The sequence below is a fragment of the Arvicanthis niloticus genome, chromosome 27 (assembly GCF_011762505.2).
Source record: "Arvicanthis niloticus isolate mArvNil1 chromosome 27, mArvNil1.pat.X, whole genome shotgun sequence".
Lineage (NCBI taxonomy): Eukaryota > Metazoa > Chordata > Mammalia > Rodentia > Muridae > Arvicanthis > Arvicanthis niloticus.
In genome coordinates, this window is record NC_133435.1 from 4,662,340 (window position 1) to 4,682,160 (window position 19,821).

At 42.6% G+C, this 19,821-nt stretch overlaps 1 protein-coding gene across 2 annotated transcripts in view; it reads left to right on the forward strand.

The window, feature by feature from the left end:
• Positions 1 to 16,417, forward strand: part of Kdm4d (lysine demethylase 4D) — a 26,160-nt gene extending 9,743 nt beyond the window's left edge. The window contains exons 2-3 of one of the 2 annotated variants that reach the window (XM_076926052.1): positions 5,642 to 5,713; positions 14,061 to 16,417. In XM_076926052.1, the coding sequence (XP_076782167.1) occupies positions 14,378 to 15,907 (1,530 nt within the window). In that variant the 5' untranslated portion in view covers positions 5,642 to 5,713; positions 14,061 to 14,377 and the 3' untranslated portion in view covers positions 15,908 to 16,417. The remainder of the gene's footprint in view (positions 1 to 5,641; positions 5,714 to 14,060) is intronic. The other variant, XM_076926053.1, reaches the window with a different exon arrangement.
• The last annotated feature ends 3,404 nt before the right edge of the window (positions 16,418 to 19,821 follow it).

Genomic DNA, 19,821 nt, shown 5'->3' on the forward strand with positions numbered 1-19,821 from the left:
ATTCTGGTTTATACTGTCATCCCTGGGTTTCTTTATATTTAAAAGTATCTCAGATTAGGTGGTAAATGGTGGGATATGATAGTATGAAAGTTTAGAGCAACTCTTATTAAATCTGCAATGAGTGTAGGATTTTTACTGTCAGGCAACATTTAGCAATTCACTAATGAATGTGTCTAGTTAGCAAGAATTTGGCTTATGTCAAGTTCCAAAGCAAAAAAGAATAACTGTGAGCAACACAATTATAGTAATATACATGAAATATTATAAATTCAGTAGTCAGTCAAACAGAATAAAAATAGTTTAAGAAGGAATGTAAAATCAAGAGATGTTTGTATTCTGCGTACACACACACACACACACACACCCCAAAGCTTCTTAGAGTGTAAGGAAACAGATATATCACTTGCATAGTTAAAGTACTGTTGAAGTATATCAAGATTTGAGCATATACCAGATAACAAGCAAGAATACTCAAAGAGCTGAATGAAATCTGTTTTCGTTTTTTGTTTGTTATTTCATTGTAATCCTAATTCAAAACAATAGGAGTGAGTTGAATTTACTCTAGAAAGAATGCTCAAGTATAGTTATAAATCTAGCCACATTTAGCAAATGGGATAATTGTGGATGGTGACATTCTGTGTATCAATTCTCAATGTTAAGTAGTATAGAAATACAACAGAGTAGTCTCATAGATATGTACAAAGGAAGGGGTATATGGAAAATTAAAACATGGAACCTCTAAAAACAAAGCAAAAGAAAATGAAAAGACCAAAGATTTGTTTTTCCTAAACACAGTATTTTACCTGTGTGGAAAACAAACAAACAAAAACCAAAAAAAAAAAAAAAAAAAAAAAAAGGCACAGACACAAAAATGGACATGCAGATGAGTGAAACAGGAAACAAAAACCCTTGACATAAACACACACAGCTAAGTCCCATGGTTTTTGATAAAAGTGCTAAAAATAGAAAGGTCACTATCTTCAATGAGGTGCTGGGAAAACTGGATTTCCATATGTAGAATGAAACTAGATCTTTATCTCTCATCTTTAGATCCATATAAATCACCTATAAGTGGATTGAAACCCACACTGTAAGACTCCAAAATCTGAAGATTCTACAAAACAAACAAACACACCCAAAACCATATATGCAATAGGTACTTTCTGAGAAGGACTCCAGTAGCTCAGGAAATAGGGACAATTAATTATCAGCAAATGGGACTTGAAATTAAAAGTCTCTTCTGTACAGCAAAATTAGTAAGTGAAGAGGCAGCCTACAGAATGAGAGGAAATCTGCCAGCTATACATCTGACAGGGTATCAATACCCAGCACACACAACAACAAAAGTGCTTACTGTCCTTAGCCATCTGGGAAATGATTCCATTTCACTCCATGTCAGGAGAACTATCAGGAAAGTGACAAAAATGCTGGAATGGACTTGGGAGGTGGGGAGGGAGAGACCATCATTCACTGTTGATGGGATACAAACTGATACAGTCACTATGGGAGTATGAAGATTTTTTTTTCCAAAACCTAAAACTAGAGCTTCCATGTGACACAGCTATTCCATCTCTAGGTACTTAAAGGCCTGAGCATCTGAAAAGCTACTTGTCCATTTATGCCTGCTAGAAAAAGGAATTGCTAGAAAAATAAATCAGCCTACATGTTCATAAATAGATGAATTAATAATGATAATATGGGACATTCACACATTGGAGTTTTCAACCATAAAGAAGCATGGAATTTAGAGGTTGACAGGATAATGGATAGAACTGGAAAATATATTAAGTGAAGTAACCCAGGCTCAGAAAGACAAAGACCACATGTTCTCATATATGGATGATAACTTCAAATTTTTATTCATTTGTATCTACATAAGAGAGAGCAAAAATGTCAGAAAACTAGAAGGAGGCCCATGAGAAGCAAAAATTACTCCAGCAGAAAATTACCCTATAACTAAATCTCAGTCATTTATGCTGTATTTAAAAGCTATAACTAAATCTCAGTCATTTATGCTGTATTTAAAAGCTATAACTAAATCTCAGTCATTTATGCTGTATTTAAAACCTATAACTAAATCTCAGTCATTTATGCTGTATTTAAAACCTCAAAGTTATGATTAATTGCATTAGCATCTGACTGGGGAATTTCAAATTCTGGACCCTGTTCTATTAGCTGCTGCTATCCAAATTTACTTCCAGATGTATCTCCTTTTCTGATTTCCACTGGGAAAATTAAGAAAATAAAAAGATACATGTGTGGCTTCAAGAAGGCAGACTACTTAAACAAGACATAAAGAAGTAAATCATAAGGGAAAAGTAATACATTTAGTTGCATTTACTGTTTTCTAAACTATGTGTGACCTATAATTTAAATAGAGGTTGTTGGTCAGTAGTAAGGTATTTGTGGCAAGATAATGGTCAGAATTATCTGACCATCAAAACATTGAAAATCTGCAAGTTAACAGGAGAAGCAGTTCAGCTGCACGACTGACTTTAAAGAGTTAACCTCCATCATAATTCATAGACTGAAACTTGGAAAGTGCTAGTCCATCAACAGTAATGGGATAAATCAATCAATGGTCAGTCTGAGAAGCTGACTAGCAAGTGCCCCTAGAACAATGAAAGAGCAGAAGAGAGCTGTTCTGTTGATCAGTATGTTTTTAGGATGGCCACTAGCGCCACCAGTGTCACCACGGTGACACTGATATTCACAGAATCAGTGGAACAAATTCCCAAAGCTCTATAATAATTGGCTTTTTCTTTTTTCTTTTTCTTTTTTTCTTTTTTTTTTTTTTTGGTTTTTTCGAGACAGGGTTTCTCTGTGTAGCCCTGGCTGTCCTGGAACTCACTCTGTAGACCAGGATGGCCTCGAACTCAGAAATCCACCTGCCTGTGCCTCCCAAGTGCTGGAATTAAAGGCGTGCGCCACCACCGCCCGGCAATAATTGGCTTTTTCAACAAAAAGTTTCAGGGCAACTCAAGGAAAAATGAACAATCTTCAGAAAACAAAGTGGAGCTGAAGCAACTGGATATCCATGTATAAGGAAATGAATTTGGATTCCTACACAAAAATTTTTTTCTATTGAGACCATAGATGTAAAGGTCAACTAAAACATCAAAGCCTTAGAAAATAGAACAGCACATGCTTCATGACCTCAGATGAGACAGTAATTAGTGCCTCAGCACAGCACCAATGGCGGGCAACGACTTTTAACATTGGTAAATTGGACTTGCCTAATTTTAAGATTTTTGCTGAGAGTTGTAGCACATTCCTGTAGTCCCAGCAGCTGGAAGAATGAGCTGTATAACCAGGCCTTGTCTCAAAACACCAACCTTCCCTCCTCACCCCCCAAAAGATCGAAACATATGTTTGTTGTGCACACACCTTTAATCCCAGCACTTGGGAGGCAGAGGCAGGCGGATTTCTGAGTTCGAGGCCAGCCTGGTCTACAGAGTGAGTTCCAGGACAGTCAGGGCTACACAGAGAAACCCTGTCTCGAAAAACAAGCAAACAAACAAACAAACAAACAAGACATACTCAAGATAAAAAAAAACTTTTTTATAATTCAGTAATAAAACAAAGGTTTGAGAAGAAATTTCTTTAAAAATATGCAGAATGGTGAATAAGCCTATGAAAAGATGCTTAATGTACTTAGTCACTAAGGAAGTGCATGTTACAACCAGACAGTCACTCCTGGAATTTCTCTAAGTGAGAAGACAGTTGGAGAGGCCATCTATGCAATTGACCCTCATTAACTGTTGGTGGGAGAAAAAAATGTAGTTATTTCTGAAAAAACACTATAACAGTTTCTCAAAATGTTAAACAGAGCTGTCAATTGGTTCACCAGTTTTAGGTATTCAAGACAGACGTGTACATGGATGTTAATACCAACATTGTTGTTAATAGCCTTAGAGAGAGAACAACCTAAATTTATATCAACGGATGAATGGCTAAGTAAAATGCCGTCTATCTGTACATTGTAGAACACTATTTGGTCATAAGAAGAAACAAAATGCTGGTATGTAATACAACACAAATCTCAAGAATGTGCTGTAAAAAAAAAAAAAAAGCTAAGCACCAAAGGCCACAGATTACAGGTTTCACTTACATTTGATATCAGGAATAGGGAAATTGAAACTACTTGAGTTGCTTTGGTGTGGGTGGGAATGGGCAGTGTGACTAAGGATGGAAACATGCTTTTTGGAGGGACTGATTTACAATTAGACTGCAGAGCTGATTGATTGTACAGCACCACAGGCAAATAGCACGTAATAGCACTGAAGTGGACACCTAAACATGTAAATTCTGTCTCAATAAAAATTTACAAACTGCCTGAAGCAAATGTGAAAGGTGAAGCTACCATTTCTTACTGGTTGGACTATAGGCTTTGTGAGTCATCTGATTTCTGTTCATTTATCTCAGAAAGGGCTTCACAGTGTAGCCCTGCCTGTCCTTGGAACTCACCACTTAGGCTGGGTTGCCCCAGTCTCAGGGTCATCTTGCCGCTTTTGGAATGCTGAGATTACATCATCAATTACCACGCCTTATTTTTTTTATTTTAGTGTACTTATTTAAAAAAAGAAAAACTGGACATGGTGGTGAGTTCAAGGCCAGTCTGGTCTACAGAGCTAGTTCCACAAAGAGACAACAACAAAAACCCAAAAACAACCTCCCCCAAACCAAAACAAAAACCCAATAAAACTCTCAGACACCACAAATTCCTGGGCTCCAGTAACTTATTAAAAAATGTATAGCTGGGCATGATGACACATACTTTTAATCCCAGCCCAGGACAGCCAGGGATATGTAGAGACACCTTGTCCTGTCTCAAAAAAAGGCTATACATTTCAAGTCTTTTAATTAGACTCACTTTTAGATGTTGTCAGGTGTTTCCATCTCCAAAGGAAGTGGCTAGAATCCGACTAGAGCACTCATGACAAACATAGTTACTCAGTGCCTGCTTCTTAAATGCATTTAACTTGATACAGGGAAACCAGCAGGTCCTCATAAAGTGGATACAGAGAGAAAAGATGCAGTGCTGAGAGGAAATGGTACCTAAAAACAAATTAACCCTCTCAGAGAGAAGAGAAATCTTTAGCAATTAATCTACAGTGAACGTTCACACAACCAAAGTAGTTTCTGGAACTGGAAAATGACGGAAGGCTTGGCTAGTAACGAAGAACAAACTGTTGGAAATAAGAATAGATAATAAGGTTAAAGGCTCAGCTGTGAGGTTTGGTGAGCAAATGATAGATGATACACACACATGGAGGGAAGGAGAAATTCAGAGGGAAAACCGCAGCAAATGCAGAACAGGAGTTGGTGTAAGGCATACATACCTAAAGCAGAGCAGATTCACCATCCTCATCCTAACAGAACTGCTGAAAATGATCAGAGGACTATTCTAAAAGTATACACAGGATTTATAAAAGGATTAGCAAGAGTTTGCTTTTGGATTTTTGAGAAGACACCGGTAGAACGATGTCTTCAGAATTCTCAAAGGAAAGCAACGGCATAGAACCAAGTTTATTTCAGATTTCAAACTTTGGCATACAGGTGTGGTGTTTATGGCCACCCAATAACTCGGGTTCTTGTTTCATAGTTGGGAAACTTTTGACATGATCCTTGCCTCCCTTAGAGCTGAAGCCGGGATTTAACACATAGCACCAACTGCAGCAAGACTGGTAGACACTGGCCCAGGAAGACCTAGGTAAGTTTTGCTATCTATCTTTGTGATGAGTTTGCAGAGGCATAAATTCTAATTGGAAATGGCTTTTGCTCAGCATCTTTGGTGCTTTTATTAAGAAAAAGTTTTATGAATGCCAGTACAGATTGTTGGACATTCTTTCTGGATGCAGTCTTCAAAGCCCAGTGTGTTTCTTCTGGAGAGTTCTGATCTCTATGGGGCTTCCAGGGATGTTCCCAGTGGACATTCCCTGCCAAAGCAAGTGAGTACTTGCCAAAGCAAGTGGATGGAGCCCATCAGGAAGGACCCGAGGGACCTAACATAATAGAGAGGTAATCCATGGAGGATGGAGGATGAAAACGTCAGGATGCAGGATGTGCAACTACCTAGGACGAGTGGTTCAGCTTTAAGCAAGCATGAGAACTCTAAGAAGAATATTTCTGAAAGGAGAAATCTGCTTCAGTGACCTAGTTGGCTCTGGGCATTTAGATTTACATTTCTAGGAATGAATCAGGGAGTGAGTATGTATAAATCAGAGGAAAGGAAAAAGAATAAAAATGTATAACAAGTAGTAGTGCAGTCAGTGTTCAGTACACAAATCACCTGTGGCCACTTTTATGTGGATCGATGAGGGCTCAGGGATAGTCTGTGTTTTGGGATGGAGTAGCACAAAGTACATTCCATATTGTAGGGGTGATCAAGGGATCTGCAATTGAAAAGCCTAAAAGCACAGGAAAAGCTGAATACATACCTAAAATACACAGCAGTTGTATTTTAGCAGTTGTATTTAGGAACAGGAGTGAAGGAGAGGATGTGTATGAACGAGGCTTCTCCCAGTTGTATGCTATAACATCCAGGATACTGTACGCCAAAGGGAGACTGGGTTAGTGTTGAGTCATGCACAAGACTCAAAGACTCACTCAGGGAGCAAATCCAAAACTTACAATTCAAGGTAATGTACTCACTGAGTGATGTATCCTTGTTGGGGTGGGGGGAGGGGCATTAAGGACCTCTGCCGCTCTTTTTAGCTAGATACAACCACTACCATCCCAGTTTCCTCACAGAATAAAGCAACTAGAACAAAGTTAATAATTCCATAATACCATAGACCACACTGACGTCATAATGTGACAGTTATATTGCTGGGTTTCCCACTATTCAGGATTTATGTCACAAAGTAACCTTTACTGATCTTGCCCAATTCTTCCTGCTGAATATATTTCTCTATATGCACATTTCCTGTATACTCCTAATTTGAATGTCCACAGAAAATACTGGCCTTTAAAAGCTACTGGTTTGCTGTGCTTTTTATGTGCACCTGATGAGGAATGGAGCCCTGCGGTTTGTGGGGCAGAGACATACAGATGTCTTGGGTAACGGAATAAGCGCAGCTCTGGAAGTGATACGTTCATTACCTTCTGTTTGAAGTTTGAGTGCCTGCTGGAGGTAAAAGCTGCTGCCAAGCACACTGCCTTCCAAGGAGCTTCTATGCCAGCAATTTTCATTAGGCATCTGCTGAATAGTAACCATGGAGTACGGAAAACAGAATCCATGATTACAGAAATTGAAGTGCCATCATTTTTTATCACCCCCAACCCTTTTGAGGTGGCAGTAACAATATTTGCATTTTGACAGACTTACAAAGGTGTCAAAGGAAGTACAGTAGAGACAGTGGCGAAGTGTGCAAGTTGGAAATTGACTGGAGAAATACATTCTGATTTATAAAATCCCGAAAGAGTCCTAAATTAGCAGGAAAGCCAAGCAACACAGTTATCTCTGCAGAACCTAAAGGGTTTAGGATGTCAGGGCAGGAGTGACCTCTGGAAAAGAAACCTTTTCTCTGAAATCTAAGACATATCAGTCAGATGGAGCTGAAGTTCACAGGTCTACAGCAGGGGCAACGGTAGATTCTGGACTGGAGATTGTCAGGGATCATCAAGAGTGAGTAAAGTTAGGTGAATTTTTTTTTGTTTTGTTTTTGTTTTCCGAGACAGGGTTTCTCTGTGTAGTCCTGGCTGTCCTGGAACTCACTCTGTAGACCAGGCTGGCCTCGAACTCAGAAATCTGCCTGCCTCTGCCTCCCAAGTGCTGGGATTAAAGGAGTGCGCCACCACCGCCCGGCTAGGTGAATTTTAAAAAGTGGGATAATGGAAATTTGAGCTGCTGTTTTTCTTCAAATGGAGAACCAAACCTGTTACCCCCAGGAGAAAAGTTGGGAGATCTTTTACTGTGGACTATGTCCAGCCTAGAGGAAATAAACAGGTCCCCATGCAGGTGAGCACCATCCAAAATGAGCTCACTTTCAGTCAGCTTCCTGATCTGTAACCAACTAAGGACTGCCAGGTGTCCGAGGAAGGATTTAAATGTGCATGTGAAAGACCCAAACTAAGAGACAAGCAGCTTCTTCAAAGAGACTATATCAAGGAACAGAACTCAAAAAGCAGTGATATTTTAATATTTTTTAGAGATGAAATTAATGTATGAAACAAGATCAATGTAAAAAAGTGGACTCCACACAATAAAAACCAAGGCGACAGGAATGAAATATTGCAAAACTGGAAGTTCAACAAAAGGGAAAAATATAGATTTGTGAATCTTAGACAAAAACCTCAAAAGATTCAGTATAGCAAATAAAAAATAGAGAATCGGAAGAAATAAAACTATCAGAAGGGTTTGATCCATGGGCATTGTAGCACCCAGTTTACAAGTATTGCACAGAAAGATGGACAAGGAAAGTCCTCAAAAAAGTAACTCAGAAACTTCATAAAGCTAGTCTGGTTTGCCAGGCTAGCCAAATTTAAGAATACTGGGAGAGAAGCTTCTCTGGGGCAAAGAGGAAAGCCAGACCAAAGTCATCACAGGCAGCACAAAAGAATAATGAGCAGCTACGCCAGAAGCCACAAAAACAATTTTAAAAGTCTCTAGAACTGCAGAATAAAAGCTATAATAAACACATAAAAAGATAAAATTAAGGTAATACTTGTGTTTGTGTTTACATGGGAAAGTATATACAAAAAAGCATTTTAACTTCAGTGGAATTAAAGAAATACACAAGCTATGCCAATAGGCAGAAATATTAATAAATCTACCGAGGGGCTTATGGTGTACTATGTACAAGTAATGTGTAAACTGTTCCCACAAACAGTATGAAACATTGTACTGTTGATGAAGAACGGATGAACAAGAATGGGCAGATATGATGAGCTCCAAAGACCAGCGCTACTAAAAATGTTATTACCATAGTGACCCAAGAATCACAAATTATTCTTGAGTTATACTTCACCAAATAGTAAAAGGCTTTAAGCCGGGCGGTGGTGGCGCACTCCTTTAATCCCAGCACTCGGGAGGCAGAGGCAGGCGGATTTCTGAGTTCGAGGCCAGCCTGGTCTACAGAGTGAGTTCCAGGACAGCCAGGACTACACAGAGATACCCTGTCTCGAAAAACCAAAAAAAAAAAAAAAAAAAAAAAAAAAAAAAAAAAAAACAAGGTTGCTCAACACTGGGGAATAATAGGTTCTTATAGAAAAGCATTGGCACTAAGTGCTAAGCATCTTACAATCGTCCTACAGTGCTGTCATTTCATTTACATATATGCAACCTGAGGAATTTTAATATTTTACTGTGTGTGCTGTTTCAGATTCTTGAAGAGGAGGTGAATATATGCATGTAAGTGCTTGGTAGTAACTGTGGACATGTGAACAAATAACTGTCCATAGAGGGAGAGGTGAATCATTTCTGTAATTCTTTTTCCACCTTTTCAACTGAACTTTTCAGCTATTGAGCATTATGATTGATGAATGATAAATTAACGGTCAATAAAAAATGATGCTGTGTGAATAAATGGTGGATAGTATTTGAGGCTTGGTGCCAGTAATTCCCATGTAAAGCAATAGATTTGGAACATGCAAATAGCATGTAAGTCGTGTTTTCCTCTTCTACAGTATGTGCCAGGGCTGCAGTGGAGAGAGCCATTAGTGCTCTTCATGTTTTCTTGTCTTAAAACACGCACGCACGCACGCACGCACGCACGCACGCACGCACGCATGTGCGTGCACACACACAGAAGCATTGTTAGTTTGTTTATTCTATGTGGAGGGTTTCAGGGAGAATGCCATGGTGCAAGTGTGGATGCCAGGGAAGAACAAGTGGTTGGGGCTCTCTCCTTCACCATGTGGGTCCTGGAGAGTGAACTCAGACCCCCAGTCTGGGTAGCAGGGTAGCAGGGTAGCAGGGTAGCAGGGTAGCAGGGTAGCAGGGTAGCAGGGTAGCAGGGTAGCAGGGTAGCAGGGTAGCAGGGTAGCAGGGTAGCAGGGTAGCAGGGTAGCAGGGTAGCAGGGTAGCAGGGTAGCAGGGTAGCAGGGTAGCAGGGTAGCAGGGTAGCAGGGTAGCAGGGTAGCAGGGTAGCAGGGTAGCAGGGTAGCAGGGTAGCAGGGTAGCAGGGTAGCAGGGTAGCAGGGTAGCAGGGTAGCAGGGTAGCAGGGTAGCAGGGTAGCAGGGTAGCAGGGTAGCAGGGTAGCAGGGTAGCAGGGTAGCAGGGTAGCAGGGTAGCAGGGTAGCAGGGTAGCAGGTGCCTTACCCACTGAGTAATCTGGCTGACTAGAGGCATTGTTTTCTTTTTTTTTTCTTTTTTCTTTTTTCTTTTTTTTTTTAACAGATGCAGAGCAGTGGCTTTCTAATTTCCAGAAATCCTTCAGGTTAAGCTATCATTTATTCTTTTTTTTTAAAACAATTATTTATTTATTATATATAAGTATACTGTAGCTGTCTTCAGACACACCAGAAGGGGGCATCAGATCTCATTATAGGTGGTTCTGAGCCACCATGTGGTTGCTGGGATTTGAACTCAGGACCTCTGGAAGAGCAGTCAGCGCTCTTAACCCCTGAGCCATCTCTCCAGCCCCTATCATTTATTCTTTAACATTCCGATGAGATAAATGACTTTTCGTCAGCTGTCAGAACCATCCAGTCTTTTGGGGTGAAGGTTCCTGTTACTATGGTTGCCATGGATCAGGTGAAGTTACATGACATGTGTTCTTTACTTGAGAGAAGCCAGGGGCCAAAGTTCCTGTGAAGAAGAACATTTAAGATTTGGCTGCAGCACTGAAGGGTTGCTGTAACTGTGGTTGGCAGATTCTGGGCGATTCTATCATGAGCAGCTCAAACCCCACTTAACTGAATATTCAGTTAGAAATGGGGACTTGTGTTAACAGCAATCATTTCTATTACATCTTGGAGAAAAGATCCTCAGTGTGGCATTTAACTCTCCTTTTAAATGATCTCTTTTCAGACCATGTTTTCAGACGAATGTGATATTTGCCTATATATTTAAACTTGATTGTATATATCAAAGTAATTTAAAAAATCATATGCGTGTGTTTTACACGCCTGGATGTGCACATTTGAATGGGTGTGCACTTGTCCCTATGTGCCTATGTAGAGGTCAGAAGTACATCTCAGGTGTCTTTATCATTCTCCATTTTCTTTCCTTTTTGAGATATGGTCTTTCATTGAACCAGAAGTTAGTTATTTAGGCTGGACTACCCACCTCCCCCCACCAGTTTATCTCTGCCCCCACTCTTCAGCTCTGGGGTTACAGACACAGCACCATGCCTGACTTGTACAAAGGCCCTGGAGATAGAGACTCTCTGGTCCTCATGTTTTCACAGCAAGGACTTTACCCACAAAGCAATCTCTCTAGCCCTATAGGTAATTTTTAAGATTAAAAACTTGGAGTAAGATAGGGAGTTATTACATGATGCATGGAGTATTGATGGTAGTTCAACCTTCAAGGCTGGTGGAGGAAAATAGGCTGCATCTTGAGGCTGCATCAGTGGTGACTAGGATAGCTGTGTTACCACTGGTGTAAATAAAGATGTCCACCAGAATTAGTTTCAAGGGGAAATGGTCCACTTGTCCTTCATAGTTGACTTTCAAGGCCTCAGTGGAAGATCCAACACAGAGGAGCAAAGTTGAGAGCATGGGTAGTAAAGGGGCTGTGATAGGGAGTCATACAAAGGGACAGAGATCAGTACCAACAAGTGCCAACAGCATGCTAAGTGGAAAGCTCAGCTGGAGATCTGAGTGACGAGAGAAGGTTGCATGTATGTGGTATGAGGGTAGTGCTGGTGGGTCCAAGTAACAAAAGAAGATCTAGAGAAGAGGAAGTGTCCTGGAGATCAAGGACTGTGACCACTAAACACAGCCATGAGTAAGGTTAAGGTACTCCCAGAGTGGCATCTAGTGGGGGAAGTCAGTTTGTCAAGGAGGTCTTAAGCTTTACCCAGGAAAACTACTGGTGACTGAGCTTCATAAAGGCCGTGGTGATAGCGCTTGCTTAACCGACTGCAGTCCAAAGTGAAGGTGGGAGAGTGCCAAGGGAAGGAGCTGAAGTTCTGAGACTCTGGAAAGGAGTAGCCTGCCCTGGGAGGAGAGCAGGAGAGATGGGGTGCAACCAAGGGGAGACAGGGCTCTGTGGACCGATGGGGCTCATTTAATTCTATCTCTAATAAAAGTATCCTAAGTGCCTCCAACAAAGTCCCCAGATCTTGAGGAAAGAGGGTGGTGCCCAGACGAAGCTCTCGGTACACTGTATGGAAGACAAAGCAGGACCAGAGAGAAACTGGGATGGAAGACAAGCTAACCGGGTTTCTTATCATCATCTCTACATCAGCCTACATTAAGTAGGGATGCTGCTGGCTGAGCCAACACCACGGAATAGCTATGAGGCTGCAAGGGGTAGGATAGGAAACCGTTTCAGTAAAGGTCCTGGCAAATGAAGGTTGATGAGATACATTTCTAAAGAGCTGCAGGAGATGAGAGGGGATGATGGGTTTTGCTGAGACAAAAAGGAAGATGAGGGTCAAGTCCATCTAGTTAGGAAAGGGTAGAGTAGAAAAATTAAGGATGTGAGGAGAAAGATTGTGTAAGGAGAGAAACAGTTTGATTAACAGCACAAATTAAAAACTAGGGAAGATATCAAGGCATAAGAAAGTATTGAGTTTAAGATGTGTCTCATTTACAAATCACTTTTGGTGTGCCACGCTTTCAACCTCACCAGTCCCAGCACCCTAACAGAAATATTTGACCTGATGGAAAAAAACATTAGCCTGAGAATAGAGTGGAATGGCATCTCCTCCTCCCTCACGGCCCTCAATGCTCTCTTCTGTTTTTGTTTCTGATCTAGGATAGATTAGATGATCAATCATTATCATGCACTTGATCTTCCCTCTGACCACAAACATTCTGTAGACTTTCTCTCTGACGCCTGGCCATGGAGATACACTGACCCGACTGGACACCTCCCATTTCCTTTTCTTATATGTTTGGGCAGCCCTTACTCATAAAGTTCCATCCTCCTGTACTGGGCTGTGTAGGAGCAACTATGCAAAAACATTTATATGACCATAAAATCACACAATGTGAGTTAAGCAAACGCCTGGCCTGTATTTAATGTTCTTTTTTTCTTAATATCTTCTTTTCACTTCAGGTTCTAATTACCTAGATTGTTTTTTTTTCTTTTGTTTTGTTTTGTTTTTTGTTTTTGTTTTTGGTTTTGGTTTTTCGAGACAGGGTTTCTCTGTGTAGTCCTGGCTGTCTTGGAACTCACTCTGTAGACCAGGCTGGCCTCGAACTCAGAAATCCGCCTGCCTCTGCCTCCCAAGTGCTGGGATTAAAGGCGTGCGCCACCACCGCCCGGCACCTAGATTGTTTTGACTGAATGTTTGGTTCATTTCTATGCACCTTTTCCTTCTGATCCAGGTATTCACACCTCTCTGGCATAGGCACTCATTTCTTTAAACTATTGAAGGTAATATAGAGAAGCTTGTAAAGACCCTCCTGCTAGATGAAGGATTACAGCAAGCCATTCTGATAAATGTGAAGCAGTATCTGGGTTCGGAACAGATTAACAACTGCAAATCTTGTAAACCCCTCCTTAGGCTCCCACCCACAAACATCTCTTTTTCGCAGAGATACGAACTCTGTGAACATTGAACACTGACTTTTGAACATAGATTTCCTTGTCTTGTCTCAATCCTACATAGATGGAATCATGTAATAGGTATCCTCTTGAATTAGAAAAGTCCTGATATCACATTTATAAAATTGGTTCCTGCAGGAAACAGTCATCTTCCTCACTTGATGGTCTTCTGTTGGAGAGTCTTATAGCAACTCACTTCTCCACCCACCATTGATGGGTGCTGGCTGCCTGCAGAATGTGGTTATTAGAAGCAGGATGATACCGTCAGCGCTCTCAGACCATGGCACTAACATATCTAAGGAGTAGACCTCTGAAAGTGCTGTACAGTCGACTGCTTAATTTCATTGTTCATAAGAGCTTTTAAAAACCATTTTCAAACCTTTTTTCTTTCAGACTGTGATTTAGTTACATCCCTGAAGAGATTCTGCTGCACCCTAGTCTGTGAAATCCAATAGCCAACAAGAGGAAAGAACCAGGTTTCAACTGAACATAGAGCCGAGGCTCCCTGACTGAATTCATGGATGGCCAGAGTGCTGGCTCTGGGTTGGTGAGCAAGCCTAACAAAAGCTAGTTCCAGCACATGCACAGAAGCTGTCAGGACATTCTGCTCCATCACAGCCACAGCATTTGTAATTGTAATTTTAATTTTTTAAAAAATCCCCTTCCTCAATCCGGTGTATATATTGGAATTTGTTGTTTAAACTGAAGCTATGAAGACTAAGTCCACCTGTGCTCAGAATCCAAATTGCAGTATAATGGTATTTCGTCCAACCAAAGAAGAGTTTAATGATTTTGATAAATACATTGCTTACATGGAGTCCCAAGGGGCACACCGAGCTGGACTGGCCAAGGTCATCCCACCAAAAGAATGGCGGGCCAGGCAGTCATATGACAATATCAGCAACATCTTAATAGCAACTCCCCTGCAGCAAATAGTCTCTGGGCAGGCAGGTGTGTTCACCCAATACCATAAGAAGAAGAAAGGCATGACAGTGGGGCAGTATCGTGAGCTGGCCAACAGCAAAAAATACCAGACACCGCCACACCTGGATTTTGAAGATTTGGAGAGGAAATACTGGAAGACTCGCCTGTATGAGTCACCGATTTATGGTGCTGACGTCAGCGGCTCCCTGTTTGATGGGAAGACTCAACAGTGGAATGTGGGCCACCTGGGAACAATTCAAGACCTATTGGAACAAGAATGCGGCATAGTGATTGAGGGCGTCAACACGCCCTACCTGTACTTTGGCATGTGGAAGACCACCTTTGCATGGCACACGGAGGACATGGATCTATACAGCATCAACTACCTGCACTTTGGGCAGCCCAAGACCTGGTATGCTGTGCCCCCTGAGCATGGCAGGCGCCTGGAGCGCCTGGCCAGGGAACTCTTCCCTGGGAGCTCCCAGAGCTGCCAGGCCTTCCTGAGGCACAAGGTGGCGCTCATCTCACCCACCGTGCTCAAGGAGAATGGCATCCCCTTTGGCCGCATCACCCAGGAGGCTGGGGAGTTCATGGTCACATTTCCCTATGGCTACCATTCGGGCTTCAACCATGGCTTCAACTGTGCAGAGGCCATCAATTTCGCCACCCCGAGGTGGATCAACTATGGCAAGGTGGCCTCTCAGTGCAGCTGTGGGGAGGCCAGGGTGAGCTTCTCCATGGATGCCTTTGTGAGGATCCTGCAGCCTGAGCGATACGAGCTGTGGAAACGCGGCCAAGATCAGGCAGTTGTGGACCACACAGAGGCTATGGGGCCTACCAGTCAGGAGCTTACTACCTGGCGGGTGGTCCAAGCACCAACGAAAACTCGGGGCCTGAAGCATCTCCGGCTTCGCAAGGTCTCACGCTCTCTTCTGCCCATAGCCACAGACAGTAACATTCCTTGCAACACCCAGGTGTGCCATACCTCCAGGCAATCATCAGATGTGAAAGGTAATGAGGTCCAGAAGTCTGACCCAGCCATAGCCGCATCACATCCTCTGGGTCTATCTCCTGGTCATATGTCAAATGGAAGACGTGGTCTTGGTCGTCGCCCTTGTGAACTCGGAGTTCAGGAGTCCACCAGTGGAGCTCCAGTCAAGAGGCGACTTCCAGCAGGCAAAGATGATACAAACCCTAGCCCAGAGCTTCAGTCCCAGCTCATGAGTGGAAACTTAATAGTTAACTCAGGACTTGTGAACCCTGGCCCAAAGCATCCTGTGACACCTTCTGAAGGTGGATTGACCTCTGACCCCTAAACCTATTTTCTGACTTATAGCTCATTGCCCTGCACTCAGGATGCTCCCTAAGTCCATTATGTCAGTTTTAACTGAATTTGCAGGACACGGGCCACATCTGGGAGAGGTCCTTGGCAGTTCTAACTCCTAAACACACCATGCACCTTCCTCTATCTGGAACTTGGCAAGCCTCTGGATCTCTGGTAACTCCTGCTCTTCCAGATGAAGTTTCATTGGCCACTTCTTTTGAGTTCTGAGAACTAAATTCAGCTGAGGCTGCTCAGCACTGATCTCCCATTCCTCAAGGCCAACTGTAGAGGAAGAGAACACTCACCTTTCCCTCCCTCCATGCCATTTCTTGCAAAATGTTGAGCTTTTGACCACTACATTATTGCTCACAAAGGAAGTAGCCATGACAGAGGTCAAAAGTCATTTGAGAGTCACAGACGACCTCTCAAAGTTGATGTATTACAATGTGTCTCACCCAGCTTTCACAAATAAAGGCAAAACAGCCAAAAGGTTACAACTAGACTTCATTTCTAATATTGTAGTTTTAAATAGTGGGATCACAGTGACACTCTGTCTGCAGACAGCCATGGTCATGTCTAATCTAGGGAGATAAGTCACTGTGCACTAACAAGTTCTATTTGTTGCTCCCACAACACCCTTGCAATTTTCAGGAAAGCCATTCACATTTTCATTTACTAGTGTGTGAGGGTGTTGCACGTCTGGGAGTGTGTGAGCCAGGGTGTGTGCAAGTGTGATGTCAGAGGATATTGGCTGGAGTTGGTTCTCCCATGTACCATGTGGGTGGGCCCCAGAGATCCCAGTCAAGGAAGAGACCTAATGGCGGGCATCTTCGCCACTTAGCCATCTCGTTGGCCCAATGCCTTCTCATTTCCTTGTGAAGCAAATTCATGTGGATGTCATGAGGTGCCACCCCACATGGTCCCCTCCTTCCCTCTATGCCTGGACACAAAGGAACTCCTTTTAATCCTAGGAGAACAATCTCTCTCCAAGCCCCATGCAGTCTCTGGCTGTGCTGGTTCTGCAGATAGAATTTGGTGCTCTCACCCTGTCTTTTTCTACAGCTGGACCCCAGAAAGGCCTCCTATGCTGTTAGCCATCCACGATGAAGTGGCTCCAGGCCTTCTCTCTATCCAGATGCCTGATACTAACATCTATGGAGGGTCAGCAAGATGGGCCAGCAGGTTAAAGCAGTGCCCTCACAAGCCTAAAGACATATCAACACTCAGAAACAACGGTGGAAGGAAGAACCATCCTCCCAAAGTGACATCCACCTCAAACAAACACACCCTCACACACAGAGCCCCCTTTCCCCCTCCACCCCACACATACACACCTTCACCACCCCACACACCTACACACCTAGGTGCACCCACATGCACACCTATGCAAATGTTAATATTTATCTGGGTGTGATAGCCCAATCCTTTAATTCCAGCTCTCAGGAAGCAGAGGCAGGCCCATATTAATGACCCAGCCTGTTCTACTTAGCAAATTCCAGCTAAGGATACATATATCCCATCTCAAAAAACAAAAAACAACAACAAAAGAAAATGTAAGTCAGTATTTGCTTTAAGCACACTTAATGGGTTAAGAGAAGCTCATTGTTTTCTTCCCTGTACTGAGCATGAAAACTCTTACTTGGGACAGGTGAGGTGGCAAACTTCCTGAGCCTAGACACAGTGCTGAGGTAGAAAACCCAGGCTGAGGTAGAGACTAAAACTGACCAGTCACTGGTAAGGCCTTGAAATCTTAGCACTGGGAAGCAGAGGCAGGAGGATTATGGGATTATTAGATCCAAACCAGGCTGGACTACATATTAAGACTTGGGGCTCTGAAGAAAAGAGACTAAAATCCAAATTGTGGCTATCATTCAGGGAGCTTTCACCCCCTCTCAGAATAGTTCTGCATAGAAGAAAATGAATCTTCCATAAATTCCAGCCACAAACTGAAGAGCTTTGTAAGTCCTTTAAAACCACTAAAATGATGAGGGATGCTTTGTGCAGTTGGGTATGGTGGCATATGCCTTTAATCCCAGCATTCCTGAGGCAGAGGCAGATGGATTTCTGTGAGTTCCAAGACAGCCAGGGCTACCCAGAGAGACCCTGTTTTGAAAAACAACAAGCAAAAGAATGAGATTAAAATAAAGCAAAACAACAAAACCAGAAGTACCATGTATTCCAGGATGGCCTCCAATTGGCTATGTAGCTAAGGATGGCCTTGAATTTCTGATCCTCTTCTTCCACTTCCCAATCGTTGGAGGGCAATTAGTCCTTTTTAACTATGAGCTTCAGGCATTTGTTTTCTCCCAGTGTTTGTCTTTAATTTTTACAATTGGAGGATTGCTTGTGGAGCCCAGGCTTTCTCCAGACTCAGTTGAGGTCTCCAGCCTGGAGTTCCTAGTGCCAACACAATGGTGGTCTGCCCACGGCTCCTGCTCCCCTGTCTCTAAAGGCTTCCTTTTCATCCCAGCATCTATCTTCCTTTAACCCTATCAAGCTTCTGGTCATAGAGACTAACCTACTAAATACCTTGTCCAACTACACACACCCAGTTTCTTCTTGTGCAACTCTAGAGAGCCCTCTTCATGTTGGTGGTTTTTTTCATGTTGTCAGTCTCAGGTATCCGAAGCTGGCCTCAGATTTGCTGCAGGGGCCAAAGCCTTAACTTTGAACTCCTGACTTGCCTGCTTTTTCCTAGCCAGTGGTCAGATGGCAGGGAAGCAGTACCACACCCAGTCTGTACAGTCCTAGGGTTCAAACCCAACCACTGTGCCAAATGATGTACATCCCCAAACCATACTGCGTTTATTTTGCCTCAGCTTCTGTCAATATCTTTATTTGCCTCTGATGTAAACCATTCAGATTCATTTTAAAACTTGATTAGTTTTCTATTCAGTTCAGTAGGACTCTCCTCTCTTTTTCTATCTTTTCATTTTATCTTAAACTATTTTACTCTATTAACCTTAAAATATCAGGATTTATTAAAAAGTTTCCACTATTCTACTTACTATTGTCCTGTTTGTGATTCTTTCTGAATAAACATAACAAAACACGTAACCTTTGGTTTTCAGTTATTGTTGGGTGTTCACCAGAAGAGATTGCTGGGACATGGGTTTAAACCAGTAGAAAGCCTTTATTAAGCTGCCAGTGATTACAATGTGTCCTCAGTATCCCGGTGTAGCACCAAGCCTTTCTCAGGGTAAGCTTTTAAGCACATGTGTTGACATGCTCCTGTTAACAAGAATGGTTACCTAGAAGTACCTGGGTATCGATCCCACGTGTGGTCACCAAAGGTAGACGCTGATGTGGATGTCAGGAAGTGCATGCTGACAGGAGCCTGATATAGCTGTCTCCTTAGAGGTCTGCCAGAGTCTGACATATTCAGAGGACAATGCTCACAGCTAACCACTGATCTGATCAAGGGGTTCCCAATGGAGAAGTTAGAGAGAAGACTGAAGGAGCTGAAAGTGTTTGTGCCTCATGAGGAGAGCAACAAAACCAACCAGAGCTTCCCAGGGTCTAAACCATTAACCTGGGAGCACATAGGGAGGGACTCATGACTCCATCTGTATATGTAGGGGAGGATGGCCTTGACGGGCATAGGTGGAAAAGGAGATCCTTGGTCCCATGAAGGCTGAACACTGAATGGGGGAATTCGAAGGTGGGGAGGTGGGAGTGGGGGGGTAGGTGAGGGTGCACCCTCATAGAAGCAGGAGGAGGGGGGATGGGATAGGAGGTTCCTGGGTGGTGGGGGGAATGGGGTAAGGGGGTAAAATCTGAAATGTAATAATATCCAATAAAAAATGTGAGAAAAAAAAAACAAAACAAAATCTCAAGGTTAGACATTTAGAGATTGCCCTGGAGCTATGGACTTTGATGTTTAAGGTCTTTGTTTCCAGCTGTCTA